The sequence below is a fragment of the Pelobates fuscus genome, chromosome 12 (genome assembly GCF_036172605.1).
Source record: "Pelobates fuscus isolate aPelFus1 chromosome 12, aPelFus1.pri, whole genome shotgun sequence".
NCBI classification, from domain to species: domain Eukaryota; kingdom Metazoa; phylum Chordata; class Amphibia; order Anura; family Pelobatidae; genus Pelobates; species Pelobates fuscus.
Window position 1 is genome coordinate 106,501,223 of NC_086328.1, and position 25,958 is coordinate 106,527,180.

At 40.8% G+C, this 25,958-nt stretch overlaps 1 protein-coding gene across 2 annotated transcripts in view; it reads right to left on the bottom strand.

Moving 5' to 3' along the window:
• The window catches only part of GALNT18 (polypeptide N-acetylgalactosaminyltransferase 18), a 315,863-nt gene that overhangs the window by 23,466 nt on the left and 266,439 nt on the right, over nucleotides 1-25,958 (bottom strand). For both annotated transcript variants that reach the window (XM_063438892.1, XM_063438893.1), the window contains exons 8-9: nucleotides 24,890-25,027; nucleotides 17,235-17,330 (exon numbers count right to left, since the gene is read on the bottom strand). In XM_063438892.1, coding sequence (XP_063294962.1) covers nucleotides 17,235-17,330; nucleotides 24,890-25,027 — 234 coding nt within the window. The remainder of the gene's footprint in view (nucleotides 1-17,234; nucleotides 17,331-24,889; nucleotides 25,028-25,958) is intronic.

Consider the following 25,958-nt stretch of genomic DNA (forward strand, 5'->3'; position numbering starts at 1 on the left):
CTCGTTTTTAATTTTTTTAATTTTTTTTACTCACAAAGCTCATATTACATCAAAATCCAGTTAATATGATATTCAAGAGGGGTGTGTCAAATCCAGCCACAGTGACCTCAAATTACCCACAAATCTGGGTTAATCACTGCAACGCTTGCCTGCATCCATCACGGTGTAGCTAACACAGCACTATTTAAACAGACCTGACAGCCAAAATTGCATCTATATATATTATAATTTTCAGAAGACTTTGATTATCAAGAGGAATATTTTATCCATTTGTGAAAATTAGCGCTCATAAATTTCATGCTGTATAATTTGCAAGCGTTCCTGTTGGTATCAGCGGTTTCGGTTGCTCTTAGATTGTAACTGCAGGTCTGTGATCCGCAAAATGTTTCTGAGGAGTTCCAACTGCAGGTTATTATTTGGGAACAAATCCAGTGTAAGTGGGCCACACAACTCAAGAGAAAAGAAGTGACAGGTCTGCAATTTCCAGCTATTACTGAGAAAACGTACAAAAAGCAAAATCTATTAACGGCCGCAGAGCCAAGATTTGGACACAATGAAAGCTGCGCAATCGAGTTTCAGACCCACTCTTGGTAATAGTGCTTTTAGGTGGCATTCTTTTGATGTAGGACGACTGTACAGGAAAATGATGTATTGAAATGTGAAAAACACAAATTTGGCAGAAATGCAACCTGTCTCAAGTTGAAAGAGCATCTGTCACAGAGGGAAACTCTGTTAATTAGTAGAGTATGAAAGACGGCCTGTCATGTTAAAGTCTTTAGAAAAGGTAGACTACCTTTTAATACTTCCCAACAGTCCTAGATCTGGCAGAGCAGTCCTGATTGATTTGGAAGAAATTACCCATTCATTTTTTGGGGGGAGGCAAAGGTTGGGTTCTGCCTTTCTTCTGACGTTCGCATTGATCATGGTCAATCCCTTTTTGTCTTTCTCCAGTCCAGTCTCCATTTCATGCCTCCCAACGTGAAATATGACATCATGTATAAATAATGTAATAATCTCCAATGATAAGCATGATCCATTTGGTAATATGTCACTTTGCTCATTAGTGGAATGTATAGCGATAAATAAAAAGGTTTTAAACATGAAAAGAAAAAAACATGCAACTTTTTATTCCTGCAAGCGGGGACAGAAAGTTGACATGTGCATTTGTTAAAATCTTTCTATATACTTATAACATTGTTTGCAACAAATTCCTGGCCAGTTAGATAATTTTCCTATTTTTGCTTTCTGGTATCTGTATCTGCTAATGGCTTTTTGAAACATTTTAATTCTTAGAATTATAGTGTTTTTTATTTTTATTTTTCTCGATTGTTATTTGCACTTCACATTTATCAATTTGCTCTTTAAAGGTACAAGTATATTAAGGACATATTCAGTACAGCTTGCTGGCTTCGTAGCAATGTTTTTTAACCCCTTAAGGACCAAACTTCTGGAATAAAAGGGAATCATGACATGTCACACATGTCATGTGTCCTTAAGGGGTTAAATGTATAAATTGTTACCACCTACACATTTTAAATGTTAACTACGTTAGAGATTTTCTTTTTAGTAGCTACTAAAAAAAATAAAAATAAAACATACAGAAAAAAATGAATGCATGTTAACTAGACTTGTTTAAATGAGAGAAGATTTGGTCCAGCCAAACCATTTTTTTTTCTAAAAGTAGAACACTTTTCGGAACACCCAAATTTTCGCTCCAGTGTCCGTCCAGATTGGCAGAATCTCTGAAACAAGATTCTATTGCTCCACTTGTTTTTCCCTCTATTACTCTTTTCTTACTTGATTGCTGAATGAAATTAACATTTAGTAATGAACCAGATCTTTCAATCTATTTTCCTTGGTGCCACATGCGGAATCCAAAGCGTTCAGGTACATTTCGGCTTGGAGTTCGGGAATTCGTACCGTATTCCACCGTATTGCAATTCGGCCTGTAACAAATCTCCAAGTCAAATGTTAACTGGAGAAATTGTACAAAGCTCAGGGATCATTCCTCTACAATAATTGTATAATGGTGCGGACACCCATGGAGATTGGGGTGCTTTTTATTCCAAACTCCTGTAGAAATATGGGAAAAAAGGATATTAGCTGGGGTGGAGTTGTATGTTGCTAATCTGGAAACAATTTAAGTTAAATATTGTACTAATTATAAAATACGAATTATTATTCATATGCGGAATCTTGTCATTATTTAATTTGTGAATTTAGCGTAACACAAAATCAAATGAATGCCACTCAAGATTTTTGAGTTTATCGTTTTTGTTTTGTTTAATGTTTTTTTAGAGTGAAGGGATTTTTTTGTTTTGTTTTTTTGAGAGGGGTTGCACAAGCACAGATGTAGATCTTTTATTCATGATGTTCGTCACGTTTCACGCCGCGCAGTATTATATACACTGAGACGCGCTGTGATTCAACTGAGTGGCATTGCAAGCAGTTTCTGCAAATGTTTTTACTAATGTTGGCAGGTTTGCCCATTATCATTTCAGATGGAATTACCTTATTTTTACCTGAAATGATTTTTAACTCCATGTAACCAATCTATAGGATTAAAAGACCACAGGCCTTTTGCATTATACTGTGATCATTCACTTACATCAATTATTCATGCGTTCCGTTATTAATATTTTGCTGCATTTTCCGTCTCAGCAGGAAGCATCTTTGATTCAATCTCCTTTCAAACTGTCTCTAAATTGGCGACAGTCTTCCTGCGTCTGTAATTACCCAACAACCTTTTCAAGGAGTTTTGACATTTTTCGTACATTTGTTTCAGGCAAGTGTATATATTTCCATTGTTTGTAATAAACATAGGAAAAAATCCATGTCTGCATCATTATATTCACACGAGTGTCAGTGATAAAGGATTTGAGCTTAAAATACGTGATTTTATTATTTGCTCTATGTATTGTGAACAGGCCAAAGAGAGGACACTGAATATCTCCTTTAAAGGCAAATTGTCACTTCCTATGATTTTTGCTATTATGTCTATGTACCGTATTTAACAAATACGTACTTTTGAGGTGTGAGAAAAAAAATTCAATGTAGAAATCCACACCTTGTTATCCTGCAACTGGGCGCTTCCATCTTAGCTCCCTGTCAGTCATTGTTATAAGCTCCGCCCTCTAAACCTAGCAGCCAGCATAGAGAGGATACAGAATTTCTCTTCTTCATTTGCAATCTGTGCCCTGGCTGTGCCTTGTCTGAACTGGATTGTGATGTTATTCACTAAATCTCTAATATTAATTTAAAAAAACGTTAACACAAGCTCTAGGTGACTTTCAATGTTGTATTCAAAGGTGTAAGTTCCAGAGAAGCCATAGCTCTCCTTTAACCATTTAAGACCGGAGGGCGTACTATTACGCCCTATTTTAATCGGCTCTAAACGCCTCCGGGCATAATAGTACGCTCTCCTTTTTTTTTTACTCGGCACGTCCTTCCCCCTGCCCCCCCCCCCTCCCCAGCCATGTGAGAGCGAGGACCTCACAATCACATGGCCGGGTTAGCTGGCTGAGGCATTGCCAGCAGGGGAACTGCCTGTAATGACAGGTAGTCCCCCTGCTGGCTGAATTCAAATAAAAAAAGTTAAATCAGTGCAAAAAAGACAAACAAACTTAAATATACTTAGATCATATATATTATATATATTATATATACACATACACACACATACACTATATATATTATCAAATTACACGTAGACTGATACTGATTAAATATATATTTATATATAATAAAAAAAAATATGTAAATACGTTAAAAAATAAAATTAAAAAAATAATTAAAAGTAAATAATTAAAAAATATATAGATGTGTTATTTCGTTCTAACTGTATTGTGATATTAATTTATATATATTTATATCAAAATACATGTAGAACGAAATAATATATATCTATATACATAAATATATCCATATATATCACTATATATATATACCTATATAAATAAAAATATTTTTACAAAATTATATATATATATATATATATATCATTGCTGACAAGCACCGGGCTATAACTAGCATTTTACTGGAGTGCAAGCATTGGACAGTATTATATATATATATATATATATATATTTCCTGGCCATATCCATGGCAGCACAACATTGGGTAGCTCCTCCCTATCCCCATTGGACAGGAATAATAATTAAGCCGTATAAGTACCACCTCCTGCCTCTCCTTCCCCAGTCTTTTTTTCCTGTCCTATCCCTAGGACATGTCGGTCTTTTCAGACTGCTAAATTTTCTTTTATGGCTTACCTGAGGATTAGTTCCTCTGGCCCTTGGGGAGTTCACCCTCTCTCCCCTGGGATGTCTCCAGTATACGGCCCTGTGCAAAGGTGTACCCCTGGAGAGAACCCCTTTAGTTACCGGGGGTTTTTCCTTCCAATTTCCCAGTGGTAAACATGGGAAGGAACATGGAATTTGGCTGGGTTCCGGTTTGGTATTTCCCCACCAGGATCAAGGTCCCCTGGTTACATGTTTCCCTGCACAGCGTTCGGAAGTCTCCTGTGCGCCTGCGCGGCGTTCAGGGGTCTCCTGGGCGCCTGCGCAGTTTTCGGGGACTCTGGGACGCATGCGCGGCATTCGGTACTTTCTGGCGTTCGCATAAACGCGCGAAAGCCATTGTACGTATTAGCGCGTTCGCGCGCAAATCTGTTCGTTTGATTTCTAATTAAGCCGTTCGCACGTCTTTTCGGTCATCTGCGCATGCGCGATGACGTCAGACGCCCTTTTAAAGCGCCAGGCCTCCTTTTTTTGGGGGGTCAGTTTGAATTTTCAGCTTCCTGGAGAGTTTCTGGCACCGTTGAGATTTAGGGATTGTTGGTTCTTCGCCTTTTTCTTCTAAAGTAAGTTTTTTTTCCCATTTTTTGTTTGGTTTCTTGTAGTTTTTCTTCTTGGTTTTAGTTTCGCTGTTCCATCTATTATTTATAGATGGATTCGCGCTCAAGATCCAGGGAATCGGAGTCTTCTCATCATAATAGGTCACAATCTAAGCGATATAGGTAAGCCATCCTTTTTTGGGAAAAAGTTGATATTGATATTATAAATAACTAAAAGAGTGGTAATGTACTAATGTTCACGTTTGGTGTATTACAGTGATAAAAGTACAAAGACTTCAGGATCGTCCAAAGGGAAGTCGCCCAAAAGGACGCTGTGTATATCCTGTGATAACAGAGCCATAGAAGGGAAACGTCTCTGTTCAAATTGTCTCTCAGCAGCTGCTGGACCTTCTCAGTTAACACCGGACTTTAGGCAGCTTATCAAGCATGCAGTTGCCCGGGGCATCAGAGAGGTTGGTAAGACCCACAAGTGACCTAGATATTCTGAGCCGTCAGATTGGTCTCCTGATAACTCGGAGGATGAGTTTATGGATACAGCTTCGCTGAGAGACTTGGCTTTTTCCTCGGAGGAGGATGCTATGCCTGATCCTGACTTCCTGATACCTGCGGAGGTGGATCATTTGATTGCTCGGGTCAGAGAAACCCTTGCCTTGAAAGAACCCTCGGAGGAGGAACCCTCTACATCTAACCGCTATTTCTCAGATCTTAGAAGGAAAAGAGCGGCTTTCCCTCTGCATACCACTATTAGTGACCTTATTAAAGAAGAATGGTCCAGGTCTGATAGGAGATCATCTGCAAAAGGGAAGTTCTCCAGATTATACCCGTTTGATTACAAAGATGCTGAAACATGGGATCTTCCACCCAAGGTTGATGCTGCGGTGGTTAGGCTAGCCAAGCGCACTACCCTGCCAGTGGATGATGCAGGCTCCTTCAGGGATCCAATGGATCGTAAGATGGAATACTACCTGTCTAAATCCTATGTAGCCTCAGGCACAAGTCTCCACCCTGCCGTTGCTCTCACGTCTGTTTCAAGAGCTATGAAGGTTTGGCTGCAGGAACTGGAAGGGGACATCAAGAGGGGCAGAAACCGTTCCTCTATTGTTGATGCCCTAAAGGATATGCGTCTAGCGATTGATTTCTCTTCGGAGGCCGCAGTGGATCTGGTGAGAAACCTTGCTAGAAATATGTCCTTCTCGGTTTCCTCCAGGCGGGCACTCTGGCTCAGATCTTGGGTGGCCGATGCTTCCTCCAAGAATAGTTTGTGTTCTCTGCCATATCACGGGAGTATGTTATTCGGCAAAAATTTGGATGAATGCATTAAGAGGGCGGCTGAAGGAAATAAAGCCTTTCTACCCCAAGAGAGGAAGTATAAAGGATCCTTTCGTGCCCGGAAAGAGTACCATTCCTTTCGTGACAGTAGGTCCTACAAGCCTGGTAGGGAATACTCCAGATTTCAACCAAGGAGAGGTGCCCCTTCTGGGAACAGAGGAGGCAGGTCACGCGGTTCATCTTCCTCTAAAGATCCGAGGAATCTATGACTACGTACGGCCCAAAACCGAAGGTGTCGGGGCTTGTCTTCTCCAGTATCTTTCGAAATGGACCAATTCCACAAGCGACGTTTGGGTGCTGGATATTATTCGGAGAGGTTACCTGCTAGAATTCTTCAAGCATCCTCCCAACAGGTCCTTTCACCTCACAAAGTGGCCAGGAGACAAGGAAAAGTGCATGGCCCTACAAAACTTCATCCTTTCCTTGCAGAAGGAGAAGGTCATCGTCAAAGTGCCAGCAGGCGAAAGAACTCAAGGATTTTACTCCCACATCTTCTTAACAAGGAAATCCTCAGGGGGTTGGAGACCCATTCTGGATCTGCACAGACTGAACAAGCATCTGCACATTCACAGATTCAAAATGGAATCCCTGCAGTCTATAATAAAGGTTGTGTCTCCCAACCAATGGATGCGGTCTATAGATCTATTAGACGCATATTTTCACATACCCATTGCCCAAATGCATCAGAAGTTTCTGAGGTTTGCTGTAGAAGAAGGTCATTTCCAGTTCAGGGCCCTCCCCTTTGGACTGAGCACAGCCCCAAGAACGTTTACAAAGGTCCTGATTGTTCTCATCGCAGAGCTCAGAAAGCAAAACATTGCTATTTACCATTATTTGGACGACGTCTTGATCTTAGGAAACAACATGGATTCTGTGACATCCCAGGCTATTACCAGCATTCAGTTTCTGCAAGCTCACGGCTGGAAGATCAACACCAAGAAGAGCCACCTCCACCCAACGCAATCTATGGTTTACTTAGGTGCCCATTTCGACACTCTAAAGGGTACTGTCCAGCTCTCATCAGTAAGAATACTGAAACTCAGGAGGTTATTGAGAAGAATGCTGAAATCCTTGGTTGCCCCTGCAAAGGCGGTAATGAGCCTCCTTGGTTCCATGTCCTCCACAATAGGTCTGACCAGATGGGCTCAGTGGAGAATGAGACCATTCCAAGCCAACTTCCTGAGTCGATTCTCATCCGGGAACCTGTTCCAGCCCATCAAGCTTCCCCTGAAGGTACGCCATTCTCTGATCTGGTGGCTAAACAGAAAACACCTATCCAAAGGTTTTCCATTAGGGGACATCGCATGGAGGACCGTGACAACGGATGCCAGCCATTTGGGTTGGGGCGCTCATTATCTCCACAACTTTGCGCAGGAAGAATGGAATTTCAGGACAAGCGATGTTCATTCCAATCTGCTAGAACTTCTGGCTGTCCTCAAAGCTTTGAAATGCTTCTCGATCCATCTCAAGGGTCAATGGGTGAAGATAAGGACGGACAACTCCACCGTAGTATCCTATGTCAATCACCAAGGGGGTACCAGGAGCTGCAAGATGATGGAAATAATGAATCACCTGATGCGGTGGGTTCAGAGAAACCTGGCAAGCATTATAGCCATCCATCTCCCAGGGAAACGGAATCAACTGGCGGATTTCCTCAGCAGATCCAGAATAGATCCAGGGGAATGGTGCCTAGCTCACAGGGTATTCCGCATGATTGTGGACAAGTGGGGTCTCCCTCAAGTAGACCTTCTAGCCTCTCGGGCCAACAGGAAGGTAGCCCTTTTCTTCACGAAAGAAGACCACCTGGCACTGGGAAGGGATGCCTGATCAAGCCCCTGGAGGTTCAGAATGGGCTATCCTGGGCTATCCTGAGGAAGCTGAGAACGGAGCAGGTGTCTCTTATCCTGATTGCGCCTTATTGGCCTCGGAGACCTTGGTTTCCTCTGCTTCTGAGTCTTTCGGTGGAACCTCCTCTCCCACTCCCCAAAGTTGCGGATCTTCTGTTCCAGGGTCCTGTAATGCATCCAGACCCTGTCTCTCTCAACCTTATGGCTTGGAAACTGAAAGGAACCGGCTGTTGAACAGAGGATTCTCCCAGGCCGTTATTGATACTATGCTGAGGGCACGTAAGCATTCCACTTCAGCCACTTATTATAGAGTGTGGGAGGTTTTCTCCAACTGGGCCCTTCACAGAAATGTGGATGTTCAAGATCCCTCCTCCTCCAATATTTTGGATTTCCTGCAATCTGGCCTTGCTAAAGGACTGAGCTATAACACTCTCAAAGTACACATTTCAGCCTTGTCCGCCCTAACCAGTCATAGATGGGCACTGGACTCTGATGTCATCAGATTCATCAAAGGTGTCCTACAGATGAAACCTCCTATTAAACCATTTGTCCCATCCTGGAATCTCCCTCTGGTTCTGGATGCCATGAAGCTGAAACCTTTTGAACCATTTGATTCAGTTTCCCTACAGGTTCTCTCTATTAAGACTGCCTTGCTGGTGGCCCTAGCCTCTGGCAGGAGAGTTTCTGAGCTCAATGCTCTATCCATCAAAGAGCCTTTTACTATCTTCCACAAGGACAGAGTGGTCCTCCGTACGGTTCCTGTATTTCGACCTAAAGTCACCTCCTCCTTTCACATCAATGAGGATATTGTTCTTCCATCTCTGAGGTCGGACTCCCATGAAATGGGGAATTCTGCTGACCTGTCCTCTCTGGACCTAGTGAGATGCCTCCGGATGTATATTGATAGGACTTCTGCTTGGCGTTCTTCTGACAGTCTTTTCGTCCTTCATAGCGGCTGTAAAAAGGGCTCACAAGCTCCCAAATCTGCCATTAGCAGATGGATAGTAGCGGCTATCATTCTGGCTTATCAGTCCGCCGGATATCCGGTCCCTGTGGGTCTTAAAGCCCATTCCACTAGGGCTCTCTCTTCTTCCTGGGCAGCCGCAGCTAATGTCTCCCCTGAACTCATTTGTAAAGCAGCTACATGGTCTTCCTCTAATACTTTCATTAGGAGCTACCAAATTGATGTCAGAGCAGGGTTGTCTGATCAATTTGCTAAATCAGTCCTGTCTGTATCCAATACCTGATTTCTGTGTCTGTCACTTGTTGTGGTGTTAATACACTTTGCATTTATAAAATTTTTGAGTCTGTGTCTCTTTCCCTCCCTGGTTTATTGCTTGGGTATTACCCAATGTTGTGCTGCCATGGATATGGCCAGGAAAATGGAAAATTTATTCATACTTACCGTAATTTTCTTTTCCTGGTTATATGCCATGGCAGCACAAGGGTCCCACCCGGGGCTATTGCTGGAACACGTGACTGGGGAAGGAGGGGCAGGAGGTGGTACTTATACGGCTTAATTATTATTCCTGTCCAATGGGGATAGGGAGGAGCTACCCAATGTTGTGCTGCCATGGCATATAACCAGGAAAAGAAAATTACGGTAAGTATGAATAAATTTTCCATTATATACACACATACGTATATATACGTATTAATATACATATATTAATTCTACACATATATTTATGTAATATTTTTACATAATTAGGTATCTTAATTAATTACGGGACCTGTCTGACAACCCATGCCGAAAGTAAAGGGATTTAATTTGCTAGCACTATATTTAACCCTATAACTTTCCAAGACACCATAAAACCTGTACATGGAGGGTACTGTTCTACTCGGGAGACTTCGCTGAACACAAATGTTAGTGTTTCAAAACAGTAAAATGTATTATAACGATGATATCGCCAGTAAAAGTGAAGTTTTTTGCATTTTTCATGCACAAACAGCTGCTGCGATACTTTTTACTGTTTTGAAACACAAATATTTGTGTTCAGCGAAGTCTCCCAAGTACAACAATACCCCTCATGTACAGGTTTTATGGTGTTTTCAAAAGTTACAGCGTCAAATATAAGGCTTGTGTTTCATTTTTTTCACATTAAAATCTGCCAGATTGGTTACGTTGCCTTTGAGACCCTATGGTAGCCCAAAAAATGAAAATTACCCATATGATGGCATACCATTTGCAATAGTAGACAACCCAAGGTATTGCAAACGGGGTATGTCCAGTATTTTTTAGTAGCCACTTAGTCACAATCACTGGCCAAAATTGGCTTTTTTGCATTTTTCACACACAAACAAATACTAATGATAACTTTGGCCAGTGTTTGTGACCAAATGGCTACTAAAAAAGACTGGACGGGGGGCGGGGCCTGACAGTGCTCCATGAGGGCTCTCATGCCAACTAGCACAAAACCCTTTAGCCTGAACAATCCAATCATGCCAGCAGCACAAAATGCCCCAAAACCAATACAGGGCCACACAGGGAACAGAATTATACCTGTCCCGCATCGACACACAAAACGAGCACCCATACTGGACACGCGGCCTACACTGGAGCGGGGCCTGAGGCCTGGGGGAGGCGGCCGATCCCCCGACACGGAACCTGCCCATAAGGCTCACTCGGATGCTGCCCCGCTACCCCCCCCTTTGGACCGGCGGGGGATATCCCGGTCCTCGCTGGGGACGACTACCCCCCAAAAGCGTCTCAACCAAGCGACCAAACCTGCAAACGCACGGGACTACAGGGGCCCTTGCAAGATGGCGGCACAAAACAACCTCATCAGACCACCCAAGCACACCCTAGATTTCTTTGACTAGCTCCGCACTAGCCTCTGGACATTGCTCCACACAAAGGGTCGGCACTTCAAGCTGGCGATGCAAATTGTGGCGGCATGGATCCGCCCGGCTATCCGACGCTGCCTGAGCAGAGCCCCACCCAGAGCCCCCAGAACAGCCTCCAGACAGTGCCAACCACGGAGGTCAAAACGGTGGGGAACAGCGACGTGCCTCCCGGACTCCAGCACCCACCCGCACACATACCAACGAGAGACCAAGCCTACGCGATTCACATACCGCTCAGCAACACCGGAATCCTCCAGCCAAAGAAGCACAACCTTGCGCTCATATGCCCAAATAGACGGCCACAAGGCTAACCGGCATGCAACACAGCTTCCAAGTGGCGAAAGACGCAGGCAGGGTGACTCTCCGGGACGCACAGGCGACTGTCTCTTGATGCAGCACCAACTCCGCAACTGCTCAAGGCCCACCTGTCAAGTCTCCAGAGCCGGCATCGGCTGAATGTGATGACATGCACCGGAGGTGGACTATGCTCCTGCATTCCCAAAAACAGGGACGACACATGGTCCTGCCGTACAGGTCATAATGAACGCTATGCCCTCTTGTATACTGCTGCCGAGACTAGCCACCGCATTGTGCATAGTTTGAACACCTTATTGCACGCCTGCTCGTTAGCCTTGCTCATCTCTGTGTTTACATTTTATTATTTCGTTGTTTTTTTATGCCAGTTAAAGTAGTAACTACACTGCAGTGACAGGTCGAGACCTATGATTACCTGACTTACCATGCTTGCGTTACTAATGCATCAATGGTAAAATATCCTCGCTGCACCCCAGGCAGAGAGTCCAGGCTTTTTTAAGTACCTCAGCAATATGCTAACTTACTTAGCTCAGTCACCCACATGTAGAGCTTATATGGATTCTCTGTAACCCTTCAGGCAACACCGCTTAACATAGAACTACCCCTCCTTACAGGGCCATCTAGCTCCCAACACTGGGGTTCCCCCCCTGGTCATGGATAGCCTAAGGTGTGACCCCCCAGCGGCTATACAGCCTGTGGGAAAATAATACTGATAATCGTTTTCACTTGTTATAGAGTCTCGATAGAAATGCATGTCTTGTGAACCTGTGTTAGAAATAAGCTTAGGGAAAGTAGAAGTATGCATGTTCCTGCTTTTGTTATCCCCTTACTAACTACACTTATAGTGAAAAAAAAGAAGTAGAAACACAGTCTAACCTGGTACGCTAATTTAGTTCATGGATGCATATAGTCGCTTAATGCTCAGACAGCTGGAACGAACATGTCTCATACACTGCTTAATCTCAAAAGGTGCAATTTGTGCGTAATGCTTACCAGCTAACATACTTTGTCAATTCTTGCATTCTCATCTTTTATTTCAAGTGTATATAAGTTTAAAATCAGTTTTCATGTCATTATATAAAAATGTGCAATGTGTTCCTATGTCATGCCTTACTACATCGACGTACATTACTGTATCGCGTGTACATGCTGTTGGGGCATGGCAAACGCATCTGTTACTGTTATCTCCTTTTTCACTTAAAAATAAAGAATTAAAAAAAAAAAAAAGACTGGACATACCCCATTTGCAATACCTTGGGTTGTCTACTATTGCAAATGGTATGCCATTATGGGTGTAAATTTTATTCCTGGGCTACTATACAGTCCCAAAGGCAACGTAACCAATCTGGCGGATTTCAAATGTAACGTGCTATATTTGACCCTGTAACTTCCCAAAACACCATAAAACCTATACATAGGGGGTACTGTTTTACACGAGACTTTGCTTTTACTGCAATAAAATACACATATTTGTATTCAGCAAACAGTATTATGACATTGACAGTTAAAATGTCATGTAGAACTAAAAAAAATAACAAAATTTCTTATTTTCTCCCATTTTTTCATATTAAATTATGTTTCATAGCTAAATATTTGATATTAAATTAAAGCCCCGTTTCCCCTGAATAAAATGATATATAATAAGGGTGGGTGCATTTAATATGAAAGAGGTGAATTACGGTTGGACAGACATATAGCGCAAATGCCAGGTTTTGTTTACGTTTTGTTTTGTTCACAACTTGTACATTTGGCTCAGTCCTTAAGGGGTTAATAATGCTTTATTAGTCATATTTTGTGAAAACAATCAGTTCTAGATCAGTAAAACTGAGGTGAACAGTTAAGCAAAGATATAAAGGAAACAAGCTTGCATGGAAACAACTGGTGCTGTATGCAAGGAAAAAAACAAAAAAAAAACAAAAAAAAAACATTTTCTCTCTTTCCATGCTTATTATACCAACAAAACAACAACAACAACAAAATGTTTTTTAAAGAGGGATGCTTAATAGTGCCAAACAGAGAAGCATCCCACAGGGTCCTAAGCATGTTGTGAACAGTTTGGGACCCCTGGATGAATGTGGCCAAGCACTTTCACTAGCCCCTGTCTAACTACTGGGTCCTAGGCAGCTGCCTAAGGTCTCCTTATGGTAAATCCCCTTTGCTTTTTTCTACAATAGACAACTTGCCTAGATGATGCCTAGAAGCCACCAATAAACCCACAATAGACATGCATATCATTTACACCTGATGAGCTTTATGCAGAGCATCATTTTGGTTCGCTATAAAATGCCAGGCACCCGTTTTTTTATGGTGCAGTGAATTATGGGAGACAGATACAGATCATTCAGCTTTTCAGTAGAGAACCATACAGTCACAATGACTAGATTAATTCTCGTTTTCTATGAAGGAAACTATTTAAAGCTACTGCTGGACCTCGCTCTACAGTTATAATTAGATAGCTGTACTCAATTATATCACCTCCCAACGCACATTACTGCACTCTCAATAAAAGCAATGGTACCACCAGGACTGGCTGAGAAATGCTCAGCCATTACCTCCTGCAAACGTCACAGTGAATGGAGCAGACATCCAGCGATTGCTGAAAACAAGAAGGCAAGCATCTTCTTTAATGTGAATATTTTTTATCTATATATTTATTTTTGGCATATTTTCTATGTATTTTCTCGGATAACGAAGTGATTAAATTATAATCTCAATACATTATGTAAAATGTCACTTTGAATAAGTCAGTGGTTTAATATTAGTTTATGTATATGTCATCTCACCGGATAGAGGTATAATAAATTCTGTATGAGCCCGGCAGTTTCCCAACTACAGATTGTGCATAAGATTTATGCAAATTACTCTAAAGGGTAGACACGGGCCGATAAAATATATCAAACAAAAAACGAGAAATTATTCTCATCCCTAGGTGTGTAGAAATAAAAATCTGCAAAATTAATAATTAATTAATTTAATGATTAATGTCTATAGCTTTCTGGCTTTTTAAGGTTGATTGCTAGCATCTGATTAAGAAAGGTATTGAAGAATTAGAAAAATAAATAAAAACTCAACTAATTTAATCATAAACTTTAAGAAGAAGAATGTAACCAGCAAGACAGCATAACACCCAAACCCAGTAAATAGCCTCTTCACACTACCAGTGGACGCTGGAGATGTAGCTATTACCACGCTCGGTCTGCTTTAGCATTATGTGAGTTTCTGTTCTGCTAGCTAAACTCACTGGATGCCCAAAACCAATCATGGGGTACACTGATGTAAACCTTGGTAATGCCACTACATAATCCAAGCATACAAGGGAATCCTCCACCCCACCCTAACAGGTGGTAATGTAACAACATGGAAGGGTGGTCATGCATCATCGCCTCAAAAATCGATGGGCATGTCAGTTAGTACATGAGAAATCATCCAACGATGATTAGAAACAACACCAGAGGATCAAAACACCAACTACTGGTAGGGCAAGCAGTCACACGGGATTCTCAAACCAGAGACACCAATCTGTGCACGGCCGGGATTGACTACAAGAAAATCTGACACAATGCCGCACACATGGATGCTGGAATGCTTGGCTCTATACAAGGTTAACACAATAAAAACAAAAAATACAATAAAAGCCTTCATTAAGAAGTTCATAGGCAAGTGGAAAATGCTAGAAGCCAATTCCAGGACAATAACATAAGGGGGTATCAAATGTGGCATATGACAAGGTGATGTGCTATGATGAGGGCAGAAAGTAGAAGAAGGTCAAATAGGAGATGTAGAGAAGAACTACGAGTACCTGGGGGTACCACAGACACATGGCAACTATGAGGAAAAGGCAAGGAGAATAGCAACATCAAAGTACTTCCAGAAAGTCAGACAGGTCCTGAAGTCCCAGCTCAATGGCAAGAAAAGGTTCCAAGCCATCAACACATATGCCCTACCAGCCATCAGGTACCCAGCTGGAATAATAACCTTGCCAAGAGAAGAGCTATTTACCATCGATGTCAAAACCCAAAAACTACTCCCTATGAATTGAGGATTCCACCTGAAATCCATCACCCAGAGACGTTACACCAGCCGGAAGGAAGGAGTTTGGGGCCTGATGAGTGTCAAGCCACCACAAGTATGTCACAAAGATGGCTCTCAAAGATGAACTGCTAAGGGAATGCCTGAGACAACAACATCTTGAGGATGCAGAAAAGGAGGACGTTCCCTGGCAAGACAAACCTCTCCATTGAGTGTACCACCGGAAGATAGTGGATGTTGCTCACATTACAAAATCCTACTAGTGACTGGAAAAGGCAGGACTGAAAGACAGCACTGAGGCACTAATCCTAGCAGCACAAGAACAGGCACTAAGCACCAGATCAAAAGAAGTGGTAACCTACCTCACCAGACATGACCCAGACTGTACAAAAAGGCCTCTGAGACAATCCAGCATATAGTAGCCGGGTGCAAGATGTTAACAGGGACAGCATACATCGAGAGGCACAACCAATTGCTGTGATTGCGAAGTCCAGATGGTAGATACCATAACGAGTATTTGAGAATGACCAGGCTAAGATCCAGACAGATGAGCAAGTAGTGGCCATCCAACCTTACATAGTGGTGGTAAATATGGAACGGAAGACTGCAGTCATGGTGGATGTGGCAATACCCGGTGACAACAACATCAGGAAAAAGGAACATGACAAGTTGGACAAATTGCAACGACTAAAAGAGTAGCTTGAAATGATGTGGAAAGTGAAGACAGTAGTAGTCCCAGTTGAGATAAATCCCCAAGTTGGGCGAGTGGAATCAGCAGATTCCAGGTGGGACATCTGAGATCACAGTTCTAGGTACAGCTAAGATACTGCGCAGAACCCTCGGATTAAAAAAAAAAAAAAAGAAAAAATACACACACACACACACACGATTTATAATGAGCACTTCTCGACAGAAACATTGTTCTGCTTGATTTTTGTTGTCGTTTTCTCTATCAAATGATGACTTGGCACCCTTGTGTTTCCCATGCAATATTGATCAAACAATAAGACCTATCTCGTATATGAAATTCTGCTGCTCGTGGAATCGCACGTGAGTCTTGTTTGGATACTGAGCCATTAATCCCCAGGCATAATTAAATATACAAGGTTTTAAAACTAATTCTGTATTTTTTAGATTATTTTATCTGTGGCACTGATTCCTTGTTCGGCTGTGATACATTATCTGTGGCACTGATTCCTTGCTCGGCTGTGATACATTATCTGTGGCACTGATTCCTTGCTCGGCTGTGATACATTATCTTTGGCACTGATTCCTTGCTCGGCTGTGATACATTATCTGTGGCACGGATTCCTTGCTCGGCTGTGATACATTATCTGTGGCACTGATTCCTTGCTCGGCTGTGATACATTATCTGTGGCACTGATTCCTTGCTCGGCTGTGATACATTATCTGTGGCACTGATTCCTTGCTCGGCTGTGATACATTATCTGTGGCACTGATTCCTTGCTTGGCTTTGCTACATTATCTGTGGCACTGATTCCTTGCTCGGCTGTGATACATTATCTGTGGCACTAATTCCTCGCTCGGCTGTGGTACATTATCGATGACACTGATTCCTTCATAGGCTGTGAAACATTATCTATGGCACCGATTATTTGCTCGGCTGTGATACATTATCTGTGGAATAGATTCCTTGCTCGGCTGTGATACATTATCTGTGGCACTGATTCCTTGCTTGGCTTTGCTACATTATCTGTGGCACTGATTCCTTGCTCGGCTGTGATACATTATCTGTGGCACTAATTCCTCGCTCGGCTGTGGTACATTATCGATGGCACTGATTCCTTCATAGGCTGTGATACATTATCTATGGCACCGATTATTTGCTCAGCTGTGATACATTATCTGTGGCACTGAATCCTTGCTTGGCTGTAATACATTATCTGTGGCACCGATTCCTTGCTAGGCTGTGATACATTATATGTGGAACTCACCCCCTGAGGCCCAGACATACAAGCTGCACAGTATGGGAGAAAATATTAAAGCTGTACCTGTGGAGTCATTCCGTGGCAGATGTAGAGGATGGGAATGTTGTCCGTCGCAGGCCCCTGGTCCAGACACAGCTCTGTTTTAAGAGAATTCTGCAGCTGGAAAATAAAGAGGAAACCAGGGTCAGAACCTTTATCCCAGATCATTCCATCAGTACATCTCTTCACATAAATGTGTCACTAACTCGTAAAATGGATGTTATTGTAGATGGTCGGTGATCTCACATCAGTGTTGCCGAACACTATGATCTCATCACTCCATTTAGTAACACAAAATAAACCGGCTCGATTGCAAATTATATGTTCGAATGCACTGAAGTAAAGTGATAAATTCATATTGACCTATTGTCTTAGTACTAAATGGCAGCCAATCATCCAAATTTGGTGATTTCAGCCAAGAATGGTATGTGGAATGTAGCTAATTTACCAAAACATAAAAGACAGATTCGGTTATTTAATTCATTTAGCATTTTCATCCGAGCTCATGTTCGATTAGCTGCTCAAATCAGACAAATCTCTATAAACCTTTCCAGTTTCAGCCATTCACAAATAGCTTAATTGGAATTTGCGTCCCAGACCAAGCAGACTGCTTGCAATGCTGCCCCTAACCCCCTTTATCCATTTCTAAATCCACCCTAAATGCTACTCTCACCAAAGAAAAGGGGTGAAAATTCTATGGGAATTTTTTGCACATAAAACACGTGGAAAGTTTTTATAACAGTATTGTATCGTTTCAAAAGCTTATTAATTGAAGGACTACGCTGGCTCATCAAAAAAGCCAACTGGACCCAAGCAGAAGACGTAGTTTGTAACTATTTGCTGCAGTATGATTTTAGTGGCTTTTGCAGAATGGATTTTGCTGTCAATATTGGTAAATATTACTAAATCTTCACTGCTCAGTACATTTTTCACATGTTAGAGTTTCTTCAGGCTGGGTTAGACAAGAACCTTAGTTTAATCTCTCTCTGTGTTCAAGTTTCAGCCTTGTTTTCCCTTTCCTTTAGGGAGCAAGATGAATAATATGTGCAGCTGGGTTATGACTGCAGTATGTAAAGTGGGACTTTTAATAAAATAATTAGCATTACCCTTTGGTTTAAAGGGACTCTCCAGTGCCAGGAAAATAAACCAGTTTTCCTGGGACTGCGGAATGCATCCCATGTTGCTGAAGGGGTTAAAACCCCTTCAGTGACTTACCTGAATACAGCGCCGATGTCCCTCGGTGTTGGGTCAGGCTCCGCCCATGCTCCTCCTAATGCGCAATGGCCGCGCACATTAAACCTCCCATAGGAAAACATTACTCAAAGCTTTCCTATGGGGATTCCGGCGACGCTGGAGGTCCTCATGCATAGCGTGAGCACGTCCAACGTTGTTTAAAACACTTTTCGTGATAGACAGACACTAGAGGAGGACTTAACCCTGCAAGGTAATTACTGCAGTTTATAAAAACGGCAATAATTAACTTGCAGGGTTATGGGTGATGGGAGTTGGCACCCAGACCACTCCAATGGGCAGAAGAGGTCTGGATGCCCTTTAAGTAAAGTCGGCTGGCAGAGTTACTAAAAGACACCTATATTAGATTCTACGTGGACAGGGAAGTCCCATGTACAATTTCTGAGATTTATCCCGAATTGTTGAATCTGTTAATTTTAGCTATACATTCCTCTGTTACTCTGACAATCCAAGAGGTCAGGTGACTATAGTGATTTGAAAGCATGATATGTCCGAGGAGGGTCTATTCCTGTTGCTTGAAAGGATATTCAGCGAGGGTCATCTCACACTTCTGTAGAGAGCATGTGTAAGGCAGGTATCTGTAACATATTCATCCTCACCTTGCGGTATTTGTGCTCAGCGGCCATGCGTGAGTGTACTTGACTCCTGCAACATGTATGACGCCGGCCGCTGCAGATCCACGCCAAATTATAGCCCCACTTCCGCCCACTCTAATGACGACGTCGGCATACGTGTGACATCATGCGGGAAACGCGCGCACACTTTCTGGGGTCAAAGGCCGATTTCAGCCAATCAAATTTGTAAAGGGCTTATTTAAATGCATTTCTACTTCTCTTTGCCCTGTCGTGGTTTCCCTAGTGGTTGTCCGAGAGTGTGTTTCTGAGCGTTTATTTGAGTGGTTATTTGACTTTGGCTTCATTTGACTTCCCTGTATTCCCTGACTTATGGCTTTCCCTCATCGTTGTGTCTCATTCTGTGCCCCCAACCTCGACAAGTATTCTCACTATTCTCTGGCACGTTAAGTCCATCCATTCTGAGGCCCCGTAAGACATTACCTGTAGTCCTAGGTGTGAAACAGTTCTACGTGCTGGATCAACTTGTAATCCTGACAGTATCACCTTTATCCAGTATTCTGCTCCAGATGTCAGAGCTTTGGAAATATACCCATACTAAAAACGCAATGTTCTTTTATGGATTATGTCTACGGCAATATAGCAATCCCTCTCAATTATTATTTATATCTTGGATCTACAATGGGGGACCTCCAGTCCCATCAGCCGAGTGGGAGGAGCAAACTCAGCAGAGTTGCTGATTATATTTATCCAGGAAAATAAAGTACGGAACGAACATTTCCTGAATTTCTACTAATATAGTTATTTATTGGTGGATATATTTATCCTTCGTTACATTCACATCCACATTTTGCACTAAAAAGGATTTATCTCTTTTTTTTTTCTTTGCATATGGCTTAAGCAGTTACATTTGAAGGAAGGTTTGTTAGAAGTTTCCTCTTCCCTGATTAGCCATATATACTGCGGCCACCTCTCCAAGGAACTGCGAAATGTTATGACCTCATTAATTTAAGCAACTTTTATCCCCAATTTGATAGTGGTTGCTCATTAAGTGTTCATATGTGACAGCTTGACCAAGCATCCAATCCAGTGCTTCTACTTTTACGGGAACAGCCGTGAAAGCAGCAGAGCAGGCGTGAGAGAAACATTGCACAATGAGAGAAGTTTGCTGCCTTAGGGGAGTCAGATCCGCCGGTCATTTACCTCCAATCTTTCTCTGAGGCAGAGGTTTTTATCATGCAGAAATCCATTGTTCTATGGCCTAATGAATGCTATAAATAATTTAGTGTTTACATTACCCCATTTGGAGCAGAGACGGCTCAATTAAGTCAGAGAATTATTGTGCATTAAAGAAACACCAAGGCTTTGATTTAGTTTTGTATAAAAAGGAACATTTAGAGAAACAAACTATGTCAAAAACATCGAACTTGCTTATTTTCTCTTTTATTTCCCCAGGAAGTTTTTACATTTGAGGAGATGTGGGCATCAATTAGTTTATACTCTTTTCTGGATATTCTCGGCACTGGCCATAATTAGGCAAAATGGATTCTGATTGGCTGAGAGCGTCAATCTGCCAATTTTAAAAATTCTTTAATTTCAAAGGGATAAAGTAATTTTTATTTTTTGCTCACTCAAAAATGCTGAAAGTTTTGCAGCAATGAAATGCGTAATCATCAACAAATCCTTCTATTGCAGAGTTCACATGTATTAATACATCAATCAGATCTCTGTACCCATAGCCTGGGTAGATAAAGAATAGGTGTAGAACCATTATAGGAGAGTGAAAGCGTTCATATTCTCCTTATTTCATTGGGCTCCGTGGCTGGTTGAATAAGACCTGTGAAGGAAACTAAGTCTCCACAACTGCTTCATCCTGGAACAGAGTGTCAGAATTACGAAGGTTCTCTGATGGAACAAAGATTTGTTTCCCTGCTCAGTAAGAATCTCACAATGACTGTGGCTCCTATCTGTCTCCGAGCCACACATCGTGCCCTTCTACTAGAGGTCATGGATGTGTCCCCTCCTGGTGCAGCTCCCAACCACTCAACCTATGGGAAAGGTCAGTATATGTATATTGGCAGACATTTTGTGTTAAGACAGAAATTAAAAGTGTATATTGTAAGTCACCATCAGAACAGCGATTACTCCACTTTGTATTACAATGCAAAGACAGACACAAAATGTTTCTCTCTAACTCTATTCATTCAAGTCTGAGCTAAGTAATGCGATTTATGTAAACATTCGGCAGAGATAAAACCTGAGATAAGACATGATGTCTACACACAATATCCACTTATAACTTCCTAAATTATATTAATCATATATAAATAGTACTAAGTTAATAATATAGAATATTCATGGATATAATATCAATGAATAAATGTCATTATTTACGAACGTTAGTGGAATATGTGTAATAGACATGTATAAATAATACTAACTACACAGTTTCACACAAGAGAACCAGACACCAATGACAGATAACACTAAATAATTAATTTTATTTTCTAAAAAAACAAAACAAAGTTCAATTGTAAGGAAGGGTGAAATTAAGGCTACATGTGTCAGAAATCTAAATTTAAAGGTATACGACAGACACCAAGTCTGGGTAAAAACCAACCAAAGTCTTTGAAGATGACAGCTTCTTTGACAAATAGTAGCCATAAATGATAACCAAGATGACGCCAAACGCATCACGAAATACAGTTAACCCATTATACAAAAAGGTAAATGGATCCCGTGACAAGAATTTTCGGTGATGTAATTGCGCAATCTACTGACCAAAATCTAGATGATAGTCTGTAGGGAAGACACGCCCACAGTTCCCTATTGGTCCTATCAATTAGTGACGTACAGAAAATTTCTCCTTTAAAAATTAAGGACAAGAGAGAGAGGGACACTCTTAAACTCTCACCCTCACTCAAACTCACACCTAACATCTAAGGTCTGACATCTGGAGCCAAAGCTAGACATACCTAATTCTTTATATTTTTTCCAATTAACACAACTTCAGAACTCTGAAAACTTTTGTATTTTTTCCACAATTCTCATCATACTTGCATTCAAAATTCCTGGGACATATCTACACATCTGAAATAAAAAATTCTACAACATAACTGGTAATTATGCTGGTTTTATTTAATTCAATCTAATTTAATGTAATTAAATTAATTGAATTTACTAAAAGGCAGAGTATACTTGGATACAAACTGGTGATTCCAAACATTAAGGAGTCATGATTCGTTAAAAATATATGAAATTGGTCATTCCATTCCTGCAAGTGGACCAATGAACTCTATATTACTTTTAACTTTAAAAATAGAATACCAGGCAATTATCCGGATATATTAGTTTATGTAATTTAAAATAGTGAATCTTAAGTAGGAAAGTTAAAATTCTGCAAATGTAAAATCTGGTTAGAATGTTTCTTATTGGATGGACATAGGAATGGTCAATGATATAGTATGAGAAATATTGTATTTGTCATTGCAATATAATAGGATATCTGCCTATGAGAATTGTAGCCAGCAGTGAAAGAGTTAATTCAGTGTGATTTGACTGTCAGCCAAAATTGTATTGCTTTACGCTGTGCTGCTGTTAAATACTGTGAGATGCTGCGTTCTGTGTTAAGTTGATTTCAAAGTGTCCTATCGTAAATCTTGTTGAAAACTGAACACTTCAATATTACCTTGCAATTTGGCTTTCTATAATTTGTGTTAAACCACTGCCATATTGTATACTTATGTTATACCTAAATATTCACTGATATGATCACGCATGTTACATATTATTATTATTATTCACAATAAATTATATTTTTATAATTAATTTGTGATTAATGTGGGAGATAAAATCTTTTAATGAAACTTTCTCCAGGATCTATGAGAATTAAAATAGTGGGTAATTCTCAGCTTTAAATCATTAATCGGGGAAACCGTGCCAAGATATCAATTTTGATATACCGTATATACTCTAGTATAAGACGAGTTTTTCGGCACATTTTTTGTGCTGAAAAAGCCCCACTTGTCTTATACTCGAGTCAGTGTCTGTATTATGGCAACTTACATTGCCATAATACAGACCAGGACCGCCGGGCTAATTACAAGCCCGGCGGCCCTGTTGGGGGCTGGGAGCAAGCTGTTACTTACCTTTACAGCAGCTCCTGTCAGCTCCCTTCTCCTCCGTGCCGTTCAGTGTAAGTCTCGTGAGAGCCGTGGCCGTCAGAGCCCCAAGATTTACACTGGAGCTGAATGGCACGGAGGTGAAGGGAGCTGACAGGAGCTGCTGTAAAGGTAAGTAACAGCTTGCTCCTAGCCCCCCTCTTGCACAGCCCATCCACTGGACCACCAGGGAACAATATAGCCCCCCTCCCTGGCCATGTATCAAGCAGGGAGGGGGGACGAAAAAAAATTAAATAAAAATTGTAATGATATTATAATAAAATAAAAATTTTATAATATTAAAAAAAAAATATATATATATATATATATATATATATATATATATATATATATATATTAAAATAATAATAAAAAAAATAATAAAAATGCCCACCCCCCACCAAGGTTACACACTCTGCATCACATACACAAACACACTGTGCATAATATACACACAATGCATTCATACACACACTCTGCATTATATACACACACACACTGCATTCATTATATACACACACACTACACAAACACACTCTGCATTCATTATATACACAACTGTAAATAAATATTCAATTAGTATAATTTTTGGGGGATCTAATTTTATTTAGAAATGTACCAGTAGCTGATGCATTTCCCACCCTAGTCTTATACTCGAGTCAATAATTTTTCCCAGGTTTTTTTGGGTAAAATTAGGGGCCTCAACTTATATTCGGGTCGACTTATACTCGAGTATATATGGTACCGTATATACTTGAGTATAAGACGAGTTTTTCAGCACATTTTTTGTGCTGAAAAACACTCACTCGTCTTATACTCGAGTCAGTTGTCTGTATTATGGCAATTTTCATTGCCATAATACAGACAAGGACCGGGGGCTGTCAGGAAGCTGTAACTTACCTTCACCGCAGCTCCTGTCAGCTCCCTTCTCTCTCCTCCGACCGTGCAGCTCCCAGGTCAGCTCCCTCTGCAACTCTCGCGAGAGCCGCGGGGTCAGAGCGTTGCCACGGGAACTACAAAAAATTCTCCATCAGCAGCTATATTTTTCCCAATTAAGCTTTATTTGCCGAAAATTTGCAATTTTCTCCAAATGCCAGTTTAGTGAATAAACATCATTTCATATTCACTCACATCTTTGCAGATCTTTATCTATGGGTTTTCTATTGCAAATATAAAATCATATTTTAGCAATAATTGTCCAGATTTCAGTGGGTTAAAGTTGCCTATAGTTCCCGGCGCAAGAATTAACACGAGGGCCGAGTTTTGTGTAATAATAAAATTTTCTTCCAGCAGAGGATTATGATTACAACATTTGGTTTGTAAACAAGATTAAAAAACTTACCGTAACTCTGCAAACTGAGACTGGATTATTATCTTGTTTGTATCGATGAGCCTTGTCGGGTAGCGTTCTTAATGCTTTCTAATGAAGGTCAGTAATTTTTTTTTTTCTTTACATTTCTGATAATTGATGTTATTATTAACATCTCCTCATGTGTCTGTGTCACACAGCGCTATTTATTAACCTATAGAATATTTATGGTTGTTTAGTACGGATTTTATGTATTGTGAGTAATACGAGATCAATATAAAATTATACTTTGCCGCATTTAACCCATTAAATGAAGCGGTTGAATTGAATGTAGCAAATCCAGCAATCATGTTTGGTCACACGGTAAATGGAACAACTTGCACTTACCACTCCATAGGCAATGTTGTCGGAGTACGTTCTCATTTCGGGATACACCGTGACGAGATACCAGCGAAAGGTCTTACATTGCAGCCTCTTCCTAAGAGCTTTCCGTTCCGAAATATCACCAATATCAATGCCAGGATCCTGGGAAGGAATACTATGTTAATACATTTAACATCAGCGGGTTGAGCCAACAGACATCCAAAAGAAAATACGGATGCAGTACTTTCGAAGACTGTAAAGCCATAACTACTCATTGGCACTGAAGCTATTTTGACCATTCTCTGTGATGGACACAGCTGTCATGCCAAAAGTTAACTTTTTACTTTGTGAATAAAAAAAAATATCAAACCATTCAAAAAGTTAAAATGTGAATTTGCATTTCATTGTTGGCAAGTGTGTAGCTCTATCCTACAGGACTTCTCTATGGCTGTTCCATTTGTACGGAACATCTTTCTTTGTCTTCTCAAACATCACCTATTCTCCAGTCACAATAGAAACTTACAAAACATGTTTTAAACAAAGTTATCAGTAGAATTCTGCATAGCAAGAAAAGTTGTTTCAGCTGAATCAATTTTTCTCAAAATGGAAATTTTTTCAATACAGTTAAATTTCAGTTATTTGGCAGTTTGGCTCAACTGAATTTTGGTACCAATTTGAGAAATAAATGAGATGAAGCAAAAGGGAGTAAAAATTGCCCAATCAGTGTACTGGAAAATATATACATAATATAAATATTTAGTATATATTTTGGAGTACAGTAGTAGGACAATTTTCTTGCTATTTTATTAACAGATCATGTGAGAAAAAGTAACCAAACGAAAAAATAAAAATAAATAAAAAATCAGTAAAAATAATGCACCCAAAGAGAGTTATATTTAAATATTAAATATAGATTTCATTTTATTTCCTTTCCTCCCCCCCCCCCCCCCCATCTATAGCTCACTTGATCTGTGACTAAAACCTAATTCCATCACTGTTCCCCAGCCATCAATCATCTCTTTTTATGGGGCCAACGGCAGAATTCAGAATCACGAATCGTAGTTAACATGCTTGTCCATTGTTTGTGATTTGG